Raw genomic sequence first — 13,574 nt, forward strand, 5'->3', positions numbered from 1 at the left:
TCCTTTCCACTACAAAAATATTCATGGTTGTAGATAATTTTTTCCACAGGTTTACAAAAAAAATACAGCTCATTTTGTAGTTTTGAAGTGCTTCAGTTAAAAAAAAAGACTTTTAAAGCTTAGTAGTAAGAAGAAAAAACTCCAGGTAGGTATTGACATTGATATATATATATATATATATATATATATATATATATATATATATATATATATATATATATATATATATATATATATATATATATATAAAATATTTTATCATTATATATATATATATATATATATATATATATATATATATATATATATATATATATATATATATAAAATATTTTATCATTATATAGTTACATAACAAAACGTTATATAAATTAAAAAATATATATTCTGTTTTAAGTAAAAGGGTTAAACAATAAATCATGTATTAGACTTAATTTATGGTATGATAAAAGTTTAAGGTAACATTTAAGGTAAGGTAAAGTACAAGGTAACCGTTTATTTTGTCCTTATTCGGATTGACTCGAGTTTCAGGCAGCATTTAGCAAATCACACGCGAAATCTCGCGAGAAGAGGTGAGATTAAATATGGCGGCGCCCTGCTGATATGCTTCTGGTCTGCTGCTGATGACTTTGCTTGCTGAAAACCAACAAACAAAAATTTCAAATTTCGCGGAACTCGTGCAGTTGCTTTACTGAATATTTAATGATGGAGACACGCAGATCTAAAGTTTCAGATAACCCTGGGAAACTAGAGAAACACGTTGACGATGTGAATACAAGCCCTGCCCAGGTGAGTTTCCTGCTATCTGGAGCTTCAGTTGATACGGAGCCCCTAAAGGGACATGGCGGAACACAGGGTTCGCGAAAACACAACACAGACTTCTGCGCGGTGGTTCGCGCTTGTATCTTCACATCACTTGAGTAATTTTTTCGTCGAAACAATGCTCTTTCGCGTAATATCCTTTTCATGTGTCTTTCATTTACGTCAGAACCGTGCCTCGAACTAAACACAGACCGTATTTCTTTATATTTGAGTCCAAGTTGAAAATAAAACTATGAACCGCTCCATTGTGAACCTACGGTGCTGCCTGAACCACCCCTAGCGGGGGAAACAGGAAGTGTTTGACCGAACTCAACAGGTTTTGCAAGGGAACGCAAAAGCTTTAAAATAATTAAAAAAAAAATCTCCCATCCCAATTTTTTCCACCACCATGTCCCTTTAGGGGCTCCGTAAATTGATGCATAGAGTCAACTAAAGTGATTATTATATGGACAGAAAACGCAGCATTATATTCCCACTGTCCAATCTCTATCTGGAAGAAGGTATAAATTCATCAAAGAAAACAAGTTTCCTTTCATCTTTCAGGCCAGAAAATAAATGCTGATCAATTAAACTGTCCTAATTTGATTGACTGATGTGTATAGATGTTTTGGTAGATATCATTTATTATTATTCATTTGTAGGATATCTAATGTCTTATGTCCCAAGTTATTTTACACTATTGTGTTATTTTAAACAATATTTATTCCCTGCTACATTACATTTCATTATACTGTACACCCCTGTATATGTATAATGTAGAGCTGCAACAACTAATCGATAATAATGATTGTGAAAATCGTTGTCAACGAATCTCATTATCGATCAGTTGGTCTGCGCGCGGTACATTTACTCATTACGTTACTTCTGTTCCGAGAACACTCTTCAGAGAGTAAATAAGTTGTCCGAAATGACGTAGCCTACTGTACACTAACACTGCACTACGTACCTTATCGTCTAGTGCTGTGTTTCCGCGGACCCCTAGTGGTCAGTGGTGTAATTGCAGGGAGTCTGTAGGAAAGTTTTTTTTTTTTTTAATTATATATATATATATAATGTGTATGTGTGTGTGTGTGTGTGTATATATATGTGTGTGTGTGTATATGTATGTATATATATGTATATGTGTGTGTATCAAAATATATTCAAATGAGATGTTTTAAAATGAATCAATTTGGTTATTCACGTGCATTGACATCACGTTAGCTGAGCTGACAATCGTTCATTGATGGATTTGTTCTACATTTATTTACAAATTAAATGATAATTTGTAAAAACCTTTTGAGCGGTAGACAAGTGTCGCATTGATGGGTAAAATAAACAAAAGGTCATTCAGAGAACCAAATTAAATGTCACACCAACAATAAAATGTAATTGAACCTGGTATTTGAACCAAATTCCTTGGGGAATGACAGGTTCTACCAATCAACCAGGGATTGCTAGGCCTGTAGAATCAGTGCTTTTTGTGTATCCATAAAAAGTAATGCATAAACACACGCACACACACACTATATGTATATACTCCGTTACTTTGAGTCCTCTGCAACAAACACAAAACAAATTATGCGTGCCTCAGGAGCCCTCTCTCCCTTTGCTAGCAGAGGATGGCCCTTTTATACACTCCCGTCGGCTGCTGGATGGTGGAGAGCGGCCACGCTGATTATTAGCCGCCAGTCGTGTATGTGTCCGCCTCGCTATCTCTTCAGCACCAAAGCGTGAGGAGCGCTCTTTCACAGCATTTTTATTACATTTATGAGTGTAACTGAAATGAATAAGAACTATATTTAAACTTGACAGTGTAATCCGAATATAAAAGTGCAGTAGCCCATGCCAATTGATATGATTTTTAAATCCGATCAATTGGTGTTCACGTTTGTCTTCTCATGCAGAAATTTTACACACACCCAGAAAAAAAGGATTTTCATGAATATCAATTTTCTTGTGTAAATGTTCGTATGAATGATTTTCAGATTAATTTGTATCCAGCTTGATAAATGGGGCCCATTGTGAGAACTTTTTACTAAAAATAGTATTTTCAAAAACCATGAGCTTGTTCATGCAGGAGAAAAGTCATGTTACTGCTCACGGTGTGGGAAGTGCTTTGCACAGCAGAGTACTCTCAAATCACATCAGTGCATTCACACATGATAGAAGCTGTATTACTGTTCACAGTGTGGAAAGAATTTGTGTTGAATGTAATCTCAAAAAATACCAGCTCATTCAGAACGGGGAATGGTCATCCACTCTCAGTGAAAGTTCCCATCATTCCATTATACATTATGTTTTGATTCAGTAAAGATAATTTTACAGAGTGAAACATGATGGTAATTGGTTTCTGCTGTCTGAAAAGCCATAGAAGGACCTGGTAGCGGCAGAAGACTACACCTTAAAAGAAATATTTCGAATGTTTAAGTAGTTACTCAGTACTTAAACACAGACTACTCTTTACTTGGATGAGCCTAATAATAATAATAATAATATTAATATGTTCAAAGGGCAAAAAATGAGGGAGACAGTCAATGATCTAAATTGGGAAAATGGGGAAACCAACACGAAACATGGGTTACAAAATGATGTTTAAGTGTCCCGATTCCTGCTGCTGCTTTTTATTTCTATATTATTTTCATTGTCTCTGATGCTGCAGTATTAGTTTTCCCAATCCTTTCCCAAATATGAAAACAATAAGTATTAATTTGTAATAAAATATAATGAAACAGGCAATTCATTTTAAATATCCAATTTCAGTTATTCTTTTTTTTTTCTCTTCCAGAGAAGAATATCACCTCGTACTCTTGCGCTAACAACCCCGAGAAATGGATTCACAAAGAGAAGTGAAAGGATAAAAATCACTACAGCTCAGCGTGGAAAGAGTGTTACTCAGGAAAATGTTCTCAAGGGACACCAGAGCACTCGCACAGGAGAGAAACCGTATGATTGTTCATGTTGTGGGAAAAGGTGTACTCGCCAGATTGATCTCCAAAGACACCAGAAAATTCACACAGGAAAGACGTATTGCTGCTCACAGTGTGGGAAGAACTTTAAGCGTCCCGGTTGTCTCCGGCAACATCAGCGCATTCATACGGGAGAGAAACCGTATCAGTGTTCGCAATGCGGGAGTGTTTTTACACAATACAGTTCTCTCCGACAACACCTTCGCATTCACACAGGAGAGAAGCCGTATCACTGCTCGCAGTGTGGGAAGAGTTTTTCTCAACAAAGCAATCTGCAAATGCACCTTCGCTTTCACACAGGAGAGAAGCCGTATCCATGCTCCCAATGTGGGAAGAGTTTTCGTGACAGGAGTAGTCTTAAACGACACCAGCCCATTCACACAGGAGAGAAGCCATATCACTGCTCGCAATGTGGGAAGAGTTTTAGTGACAGACGTTATCTTAAACAACACCAGCGTGTTCACACAGCACAGAAGCACTTTTTCTGCTCACAGTGTGGAAACAGTTTTTCTTACCAAAGCAGCCTGCAAGCACACCAGCGCATTCACACAGGAGAGAAGCCGTATCAGTGCTCACATTGTGGGAGTCGTTTTACACAACACAATTCTCTCCGAACACACCTTCGCATTCACACAGGAGAGAAGCCGTATCACTGCTCGCAATGTGGGAAGAGTTTTGCTCATCAAAGCAATCTGCAAACGCACCTTCGCGTTCACACAGGAGAAAAGCCGTATCAGTGCTCGCAATGTGGGACGAGTTTCAGTGAAAGGATTACTCTTAAACGACACCAGCGCATTCACACAGGAGAGAAACCATATCGGTGTTCACAATGTGGGAGTGGTTTTACACAACACGGTCTGCTCCGAAAACACCTTCGCATTCACACTGGAGAGAAGCCGTATCACTGCTCCCAATGTGGGAAGAGTTTTAATGAAAGGTGTACTCTTAAACGACACCAGCGCATTCACACAGGAGAGAAGCCGTATCACTGCTCGCAATGTGGGAAGAGTTTTGCTCAACAAAGCAATCTGCAAACACACCAGCGCATTCACACAGGAGAAAAGCCACATCACTGCTCACAGTGTAGGATGAGTTTTAGTGACAAGAGTACTCTTAAACAACACCAGCGTGTTCACTCAGGAGAGAAGCCGTATCACTGCTGGCAATGTGGGAAGAGTTTCGGTCAACGAAGCAGTCTGTGCAAACACCAGCGCATTCACACAGGAGAAAAGCCGTATCACTGCTTGCAATGTGGGAAGAGTTTTACTCAACAAAGCAGTCTGCAAACACACCAGCGCATTCACACAGGAGAGAAGCCATATCAGTGCTCACACTGTGGGAAGAGTTTTAGTGACAGGAGTAGTCTTAAACGACACCAGCGTGTTCACTCAGGAGAGAAGTTGTTTTGTGCTCCAAGTGTGGGAAAAGTTTCATGGTTGTAAAAATGTTTAAAACACACAAATGTATACACTGAATCTGTAATCCTGATTTCATGCTTACAGTAAAACACTGATTTTTGTCACCTTAAGAGCACTGGTAGGCACTCGCATCTCACCTTGCCACCATGCCTTGGAGAATGCAGTCTTGTCCTACTGTATATGGATTTTATTTGTATAGAATGACAAAGCTCTCTACTACTTTCTACTAACATGGTGTACGTAAATAAAGTATAGGGTAAAGTTAGCTAAAATGAGCCAGATAAGGTTGGAGCATCATAGCCTTTTAGGTTTTTACAGCCAATCACAATAACTGATCTTACATTGTTGCTACAACACTAGTTGACATTTAACAATAGTTTCTACACAGTGTTATATGAAGCATGTTAGAGAAATTGTATGTTAAGTGAACATGGCATAGTAAATTTCATTCATCACTAATAAGGGTGATAAAACAATTATAAGTAAGCTTACCAATGAAGCAAAAAGTCTATGAATAATGTTTTGACATGCTCTTTTAAATAAAACATTTAAATGTAAAAATAAACTTTGATTTTTGTGAAAAAAAAAAGTCATTTTAGGTAGTGGCCCATTTTAGCTTAACCAGCTAGCTAAAATGGGCCACATACACACACTCTTACACAGAAATTACACAGAAATTGAGGGTGAAAATGGGTTCATAGGCCTAGATATATATCCATACAAAATATTTTTTTGATATTTTGCGTTGCAGACAGTATGCCAGGAGGACGGGCAAAGAAAGGAAAAAGAGAGAGAAGAAAAGAAAGGAAAAGGAAGGAAGATGTCAATACCACCAGTGGAGAAAGGACAGAATGAGGCGTGCCATTAATGAATACCAGGAGATAGTTGAGAGGCCAACATTAAATGTTTGCTTTTTAGCAAGGGCTTGGAACATTCCAAAGACCACTTTGCATAGGCGCATTTCTGGCAAAGTTGCCGGCTCTGGCTATGCATCTGGGAGGAAGCAGTTCTTGTCAGTGGAATCTGAGAAAGAACTGGCCAATCTTATCAAGCTCCTCTCCAAAAGAGGCTTTCCCCCTTACCAAAAGAGATGTCCAGGGAATTGCATTTAATTATGTAAAGAGCAATAATATCAAAGGCTTCTCTGAAGTAAAAGGCACTGCTGGGTATTACTAGTATCTAAACTTTTTAAAGTGGAATCCAGACTTCAGCATCAGGACACCAGAGGCCCTTTCAGCAGCAAGAGCAGTAGGGCTGAACCCTGGTGTGGTAGGAAAGTGGTTTCAACAGTATGAAGACCTGCTGGAGGAACTTGAAATCAGACATGTTCAATCACATCTCTGGAATTGCTATGTATTTTGCCTGCAAGATCAGCTTTGTTCTACCCGTGTGGTTGGGGAGGTGGGTAAACCCTGTGTATAGGTAACTGCTAGGGAGAAAGGGGAGCCCACGACAGTCCTTGCAGCATTCAATGCAGGGTGTGCTGTTGTCAGTGCAACTCATGGTACCACGAGAGCTGTGGAGAAGATGTGTCTTTCTATTAAATGAAATATATTTACGGTGTTGTTGCTATCGCACACTGAACACAATAGTGCCAATTTACTGTTAAAATTAAAATGATTTCAGTTGAAATTACCTGTGTTGTTATCTGTTTATATTGGCCCATTTTATATGAACGTTGTGTTGTGGCTCAAGAGGGTACCTGCCGATACTCTAACTCTCATCATTTTAAAACAATTATACTTTTTCACATTTTTAAAAGAAAATTATATTGAAGAGACCCATGCTAATTTATAATATATATATATATATATATATATATATATATATATATATATATATATATATATATATATATAATTAGATCTCATGCATAGCTTATTTGATGGTATTATAAATCATTTAACAAAAAGTAGCCCATTTTAGCTGACTTCACCCTACTCTCAGAGTAAATACTCTGAGTATTTACTAGCAATTTCAGTTATATCAATGCATTAGAAATGTGTGTAGATACAGCATATTTCCTTTGCATGTTGGGCAGATTTATAAACTAATTGTTCATACATCCTTATTGGAAGAATACCTGCACTGCATAACACATCCTTAAGCATCGCATAAATCTTCTATAAAGCAATGCTAAAGATATTTCAAGAAACATTATTTATTCAGATGAAATATGGGCTTCTTAAATAGTTTAAATCTGTATTGGAATGGAATTTCATAATGGTTGCATTACCATAACCTCAAATAAGGAGCATCTATGTTTCGATATGAAGAAGATATTGTAGATTAAATCCACTCTCAAAAATGTAACAATGTAGCCTGATGCCAGTTGGCTTGTGTGAGTGTGTGTGTGTGTGTGTGTATGAAGGCATCACTGCAGTGGTCCCTGTCCTATTTAATAGATGCTTGGTCTTAGAAGTAGAAGTTCATTTCGTGTATTAGACTTAATTTATGGTATGATAAAAGTTTAAGGTAACATTTAAGGTAAGGTAAAGTACAAGGTAACCGTTTATTTTGTCCTTATTCGGATTGACTCGAGTCTTCAGGTAGCAGTTATCACACGCGAAATCTCGCGAGAAGAGGTGAGATTAAATATGGCGGCACCCTTTTGCTGACATGCTTCTGGTCTGCTGCTGATGACTTTGCATGCTGAAAATCAACAAACAAAAATTCCAAATTTCGCGGAACTCGTGCAGTTGCTTTGCTGAATATTTAATGATGGAGACACGCAGCTCTAAAGTTTCAGATTACTCTGGGAAACTAGAGAAACACGTGGACGATGTGAATACAAGCCCTGCCCAGGTGAGTTTCCTGCTATCTGAGCTTAAGTTGATGCATAGAGTCAACTAAAGTGATTATTATATAGACAGAAAACGCAGCATTATATTCCCACTGTCTAATCTCTATCTGGAAGAAGGTATAAATTCATCAAAGAAAACAAGTTTCCTTTCATCTTTCAGGCCAGAAAATAAATGCTGATCAACTAAACTGTCCTAATTTGATTGACTGATGTGTATAGATGTTTTGGTAGATATCATTTATTATTATTATTATTATACATGTGTATGCTGTGTAATGTCTTATGTCCTAAGTTATTTTACACTATTGTGTTATTTTACACAATATTTAGACCCCGCTACATTACATTTCATTATACTGTACACCGCTGTATATGTATAATGACAATAAAACTTCACTGAACAACACATTAGACTGTTGCCAAGTTTCAGTCAGACACACACATTTAATGCTATTGGCACAGTGACTGAATGTATGTGTGGACATCACAACTGTGATTGAAAAGTGAAGCCAAAATGTCTCTGAGGCCCAGTGGCTGGCTGCAGTACAATTTTTAACCCCATCCTTTTCTCACGTTAGTGTATGGGATAAGGACCCAAAATTGCAATTTAATTTACGGTACATCTCTACAAATTATTTTAGTAATTAGGAGTCGTGTTTTTGGTGTTTACAATTTCGGTTGACCTTCATATCTCAACTGATATTTTTCTTTATACGATAAATACATATTATAGGAGTTTATTTGGTGATGCATGAAAGGGTGTGGCTGATTAGGCGATTGACAGCACACGCGTTCCAATACGGACTACATCTCACAGCATGCATGCTTCGGACCTAAACAAGTAGAGCGTCCACTACAAATATGGGTGGGCAAAACCTACTGTCCAACTGGCTGTATGTGCTTCAAGTACAGCTTTCACAAGAGGACGACTCCTATATAGACAGTGGGAGTGCATGATGCCAATGTTGTCCAATCATAAGTGATGCCTTGTTGGTCAGTGAGTGGGTGTTTAATAAAGGAAATCTGGCTTTTGTAAATGTAATTGGGTTAGGCCAGGGGTTCCCAAACTTTTCCAGGGCAAGGCTCCCCAAATGGCATTAACATTTGACCGAGGCCCCCCTTTTGTAAGATGTCTTTAAAACACATTAAAAATACAGACTTCTGAATATATCCCGCTTTTTTTATTAATAATTGCATCTTACATCTTTACATTAGGAATTGTGTGTGTGTGGTTGTCTGAGAGTGAGAAAGAGAAAACATATTAGTGGGAGGGATGGGCACACCAAATTGTTGAGGCCCCCCGGGCGCCCCCTGGCGGCCCCCACTTTGAAAACCACTGGGTTAGGCAGCTGACCGCAAACCCAATACCACCAACATAAAACCACTTAATCAAGACAGAACAGCACAATGAGTGGTACAATGCAGTGAGGACATCCAATAGTAAGCAAAGCAGTACATATACTTTCCTGTACCTGACATGTATTCTTAAACAGTTAAATGATTTATGTACTCTCTTGTTATGTATTCTAGAATTAAGTCATTCCAGGTCCTTTATTATTATTTATTATACTTGGATCAAGACACTCCCTTCCAATTTGTGTCTTGCCTCTGCTTTATGCTTTATCTTTTGGCGCTAATGCTGTCTGACCAGCTCCTGGCTCTATAACACATAAGCATAGAAAACTGACTAACTAAGAAAATGTTATTTTATTTTATTTATTTATTTTTTATGCAAGCTGCTGTGTTGGTCAGTTTTGGTAGTTTTATTAACTGTGGTATGGTGTTTTTAGTTATGGTTTTGTGTTGGTTTTTGTCTCTGGATTATATTCATGAGCACTATAGCATGTGGTAGCAGCTATGTAGCAGAGATGCAAGTACGTAAACACGGACTACTCTTCACTTGGGGCGAATCTAATAATATTACATTTACATTTATTCACTTAGCAGACGCTTTTATCCAAAGCGACTTACAAATGAGAAAGATACAAGCAAAGCAATATATCAAGCAGAGAACAATACAAGAAGTGCTACCATACAAGATCTATTAATTGAATTCCAGAAGAAGCAAAGTGCAGAGTAGAGGTGTAAGTGCAATTTTTTTTTCTTATATATATATACATACATACATATATTTATTATGAGTTGGTTAGGTGTTCATAGAAGAGGTGGGTCTTTAGCTGTTTTTTGAAGATGGTGAGAGATTCTGCGGTCCAGATTGAGATTGGAAGTGTATTCCACCACTGAGGAACAGTTAGTGTGAAGGTTCTGGAAAGGGACCTTGCGCCACGCTGAGTTGGAACTGCTAAACGTCGGTCGCTAATCGATCGCAGATTGCGAGAGGGAACGTAGGCCTTCAGGAGAGAGTTAGGAGGGTGCTGTTCCTGACAAGGTCTTGTAGGTGAGCATCAAGGCCTTGAACTTGATGCGGGCAGCTACAGGAAGCCAGTGGAGGGAGCTGAAGAGGGGTGCGACATGGGTTCTCTTGGACTGGTTGAAGACGAGGCGCGCTGCAGCATTCTGAATCATCTCAAGGGGTTTGATGGAGCTGGCTGGGAGGTCTGAAAGCAGTGAGTTGCAGTAGTCCAGTTTAGAGATAACAAGAGCCTGGACTAGAATCTGTGTAGCCTGTTTGGTGATGTAGGGTTGGATTGTCTTGATGTTGTAAAGGATGAACCTACAGGACCTTGCAGTTGCTGAGATATGGTCTGCAAAGGTCAAGCCGTCATCAAGAATCACCCCAAGGTTCCTGGCCGTCCTGGTTGGCATGAGTGTGAGTGAGCCGAGCTGTACAGTGAGGTTGTGGTTGATTGAGGGACAGGCTGGGATGACGAGAAGCTCAGATTTTGCCAGGTTAAGTTTAAGATGGTTTTCCTTCATCCAGACCGAGATGTCCGGAAGGCAAGCAGAGATGCGTGCAGAGACAGATGGATCGTCAGGCTGGAAGGACAAATGGAGCTGGGTGTCATCAGCATAGCAATGATATGAGAAGCCATGAGACTCAATCACCTCCCCTAGATATGTAGTGTAGATAGAAAAGAGGCGTGGACCCAGAACTGACCCCTGTGGAACGCCAGTTGTGAGTTGCTGAGTTTCAGAAATACCTCCCCTCCCTGATACCTTGAAGGATCTGTCAGAGATAGGATTCCACCCAGCGCAGAACCGTTCCAGTGATGCCCAGGCTGGAGAGAGTTGACAGGAGGATCTGATGGTTCACAGTGTCGAAAGCAGCAGAGAGGTCAAGTAGGATGAGGACAGATGATCTAGAGGTTGCTCTTGCTAGTCGTAAGGCTTCAGTGACGGAAAGCAGAGAAGTCTCCGTGGAGTGGTTGCTCTTGAAGCCAGACTGCTTGGTGTCCAGGAGGTTGTTCTGTGTGAGAAAATTTGAGAGTTGATTAAAAACTGCTCTTTCAAGAGTTTTCGAAAGAAAAGGGAGTAGGGAAACAGGTCTGTAGTTGTCAACTATAGCAGGGTTGAGTGATGGTTTTTTAAGCAGTGGGGTAACCCGGGCTTGCTTAAATGAAGTAGGGTATGTGCCAGTAGAGAGCGATGTGTTAAAGATGTGTGAGAGTGCAGGTAATAGTGTGGGAGAGATGGACTGAAGAAGGTGAGAAGGGATAGGGTCAAGAGGACAGGTTGTGGGATGGCTAGAGAGGAGGAGTTTAGATACATCAGTCTCTGAGAGGGGAAAGAAGGAAGTCAGTTGGGAATATTAATAATAATAATAATAATAATAATAAGGGGATGATGTTCAAAGGGCAAAAAATGAGAGAGACAGTCAATGAACTAAATTGGGAAAATGGGGAAACCAACACATTATTTTGTAACCCATGTTTCAAGTGTCCCAAATCTTGCTGCTGCTTTTTCTTTCTATATTATTTTTATTGCCTGTGATGCTGCAGTATTTCCCAATCCTTTCCCAAATCTGAAAAAAAGTATTAATTTATATTAAAATATATTGAAAAAGGCCATTTATTTTAAATATCCAGTTTGTTATTCTTTATTTTTCTCTTTCAGAAAAGAATGTCGCCTCGTACTCTTGCGCTAACAACCCCGAGAAATGGATTCACAAAGAGAATTGAAAGGATAAAATTCACTACAGCTCAGCATGGAAAGAGTGTTACTCAGGAAAATGTTCTCAAGCGACACCTTCGCATTCACACAGGAGAGAAGCCGTATCAGTGCTCACAGTGTGGGAAGAGTTTTACATACAGGACTACTCTTAAACGACACCAGCTCATTCACACAGGAGAGAAACCATATCAGTGTTCACAATGTGGGAGTGGTTTTACACAACGGGATTCTCTCCGAAGACACCTTCGCATTCACACAGGAGAAAAGCCGTATCCGTGCTCACAATGTGAGAAGAGTTTTAGGTACAAAACTGGTCTTGAAGGACACCAGCGCATTCACACAGGAGAGAAGCCGTATCACTGCTTGCAATGTGGGAAGAGTTTTATTCAACATAGCGGTCTGCAAACACACCTTCGCATTCACACAGGAGAAAAGCCGTATCAGTGCTCACAGTGTGGGAAGAGTTTTAGTGACGGGAGTAGTCTTAAAGGACACCAGCGCATTCACACAGGAGAGAAGCCGTATCAGTGCTCACAGTGTGGGAAGAGTTTTAGTAAGCGACCTAATCTTATAGGACACCAGCGCATTCACACAGGAGAGAAGCCGTATCAGTGCTCACAGTGTGGGAAGAGTTTTAGTGACAGATGTAATCTTAAACGACACCAGTGGATTCACACAGGAGAGAAGCCGTATCAGTGCTCACAATGTGGCAGTGGTTTTACACAACACGATTCTCTCCGAAATCACCTTCGCATTCACACGGGAGAGAAGCCGTATCACTGCTACCAATGTGAGAAGAGTTTTAGTGACATACGTTATCTTAATGGACACCTTCGCATTCACACAGAAGAGAAGCCATATCAATGCTCACAATGTGAGAAGAGTTTTAGAGACGGGAGTAGTTTTAAACGACACCAGCGTGTTCACACATGAGAGAAGTCGTTTTTGTGCTCCAAGTGTGGGAAGAGTTTCATGGTTGTAAATGTGTTAAAAACACAGAAATGTATACACTGAATTTGTAATCCTGATTTTATACTTACAATAAAACACATTTGATTTTTTATCACCTTAAGAGCACTGGTAGGCACTCACATCTCACCTTGTACCATAATATTGTTACTTTTCTTTAATATATTGCAACAAGGCCTTGGAGAATACAGTCTTGTCCTACTGTATATGGATTTTATTTGTATAGAATGGCAAAGCTTTCTACTACTTTCTACTAACACGGTGTACATAAACAAAGAATAGGCTACTCTCAGAGTAAATACAAGCGAGTATTTACTACTCAGAGTATTTACTAGCAATTTCAGTTACATCAACGCATTAGAAATGTGTGTAGATACTAGGGATGTCACGAGAACTGATATTTCGGTATCAAGTCGGTACCAACATTCTTAAAACGTGACGGTACTTGTTTTTCTGCAGTACCGTTGGAACTGATTCTAATGGAGATATCGGGTTGCAATTCTTCCGGACCTGATGGGGGCAGCAAATACGCGCAAGTGTTTT

At 39.3% G+C, this 13,574-nt stretch overlaps 1 protein-coding gene across 1 annotated transcript in view; it reads left to right on the forward strand.

Moving 5' to 3' along the window:
• The first annotated feature begins 546 nt into the window (after positions 1-546).
• Positions 547-13,574, forward strand: part of LOC108263447 (zinc finger protein 271) — a 23,609-nt gene continuing 10,581 nt past the window's right edge. The window contains exons 1-3 of the mRNA XM_053679898.1: positions 547-789; positions 3,590-5,152; positions 12,132-12,708. Coding sequence (XP_053535873.1) covers positions 703-789; positions 3,590-5,152; positions 12,132-12,708 — 2,227 coding nt within the window. The 5' untranslated portion in view covers positions 547-702. The remainder of the gene's footprint in view (positions 790-3,589; positions 5,153-12,131; positions 12,709-13,574) is intronic.

The sequence above is a fragment of the Ictalurus punctatus genome, chromosome 3 (assembly GCF_001660625.3).
Source record: "Ictalurus punctatus breed USDA103 chromosome 3, Coco_2.0, whole genome shotgun sequence".
NCBI classification, from domain to species: Eukaryota; Metazoa; Chordata; class Actinopteri; order Siluriformes; family Ictaluridae; genus Ictalurus; species Ictalurus punctatus.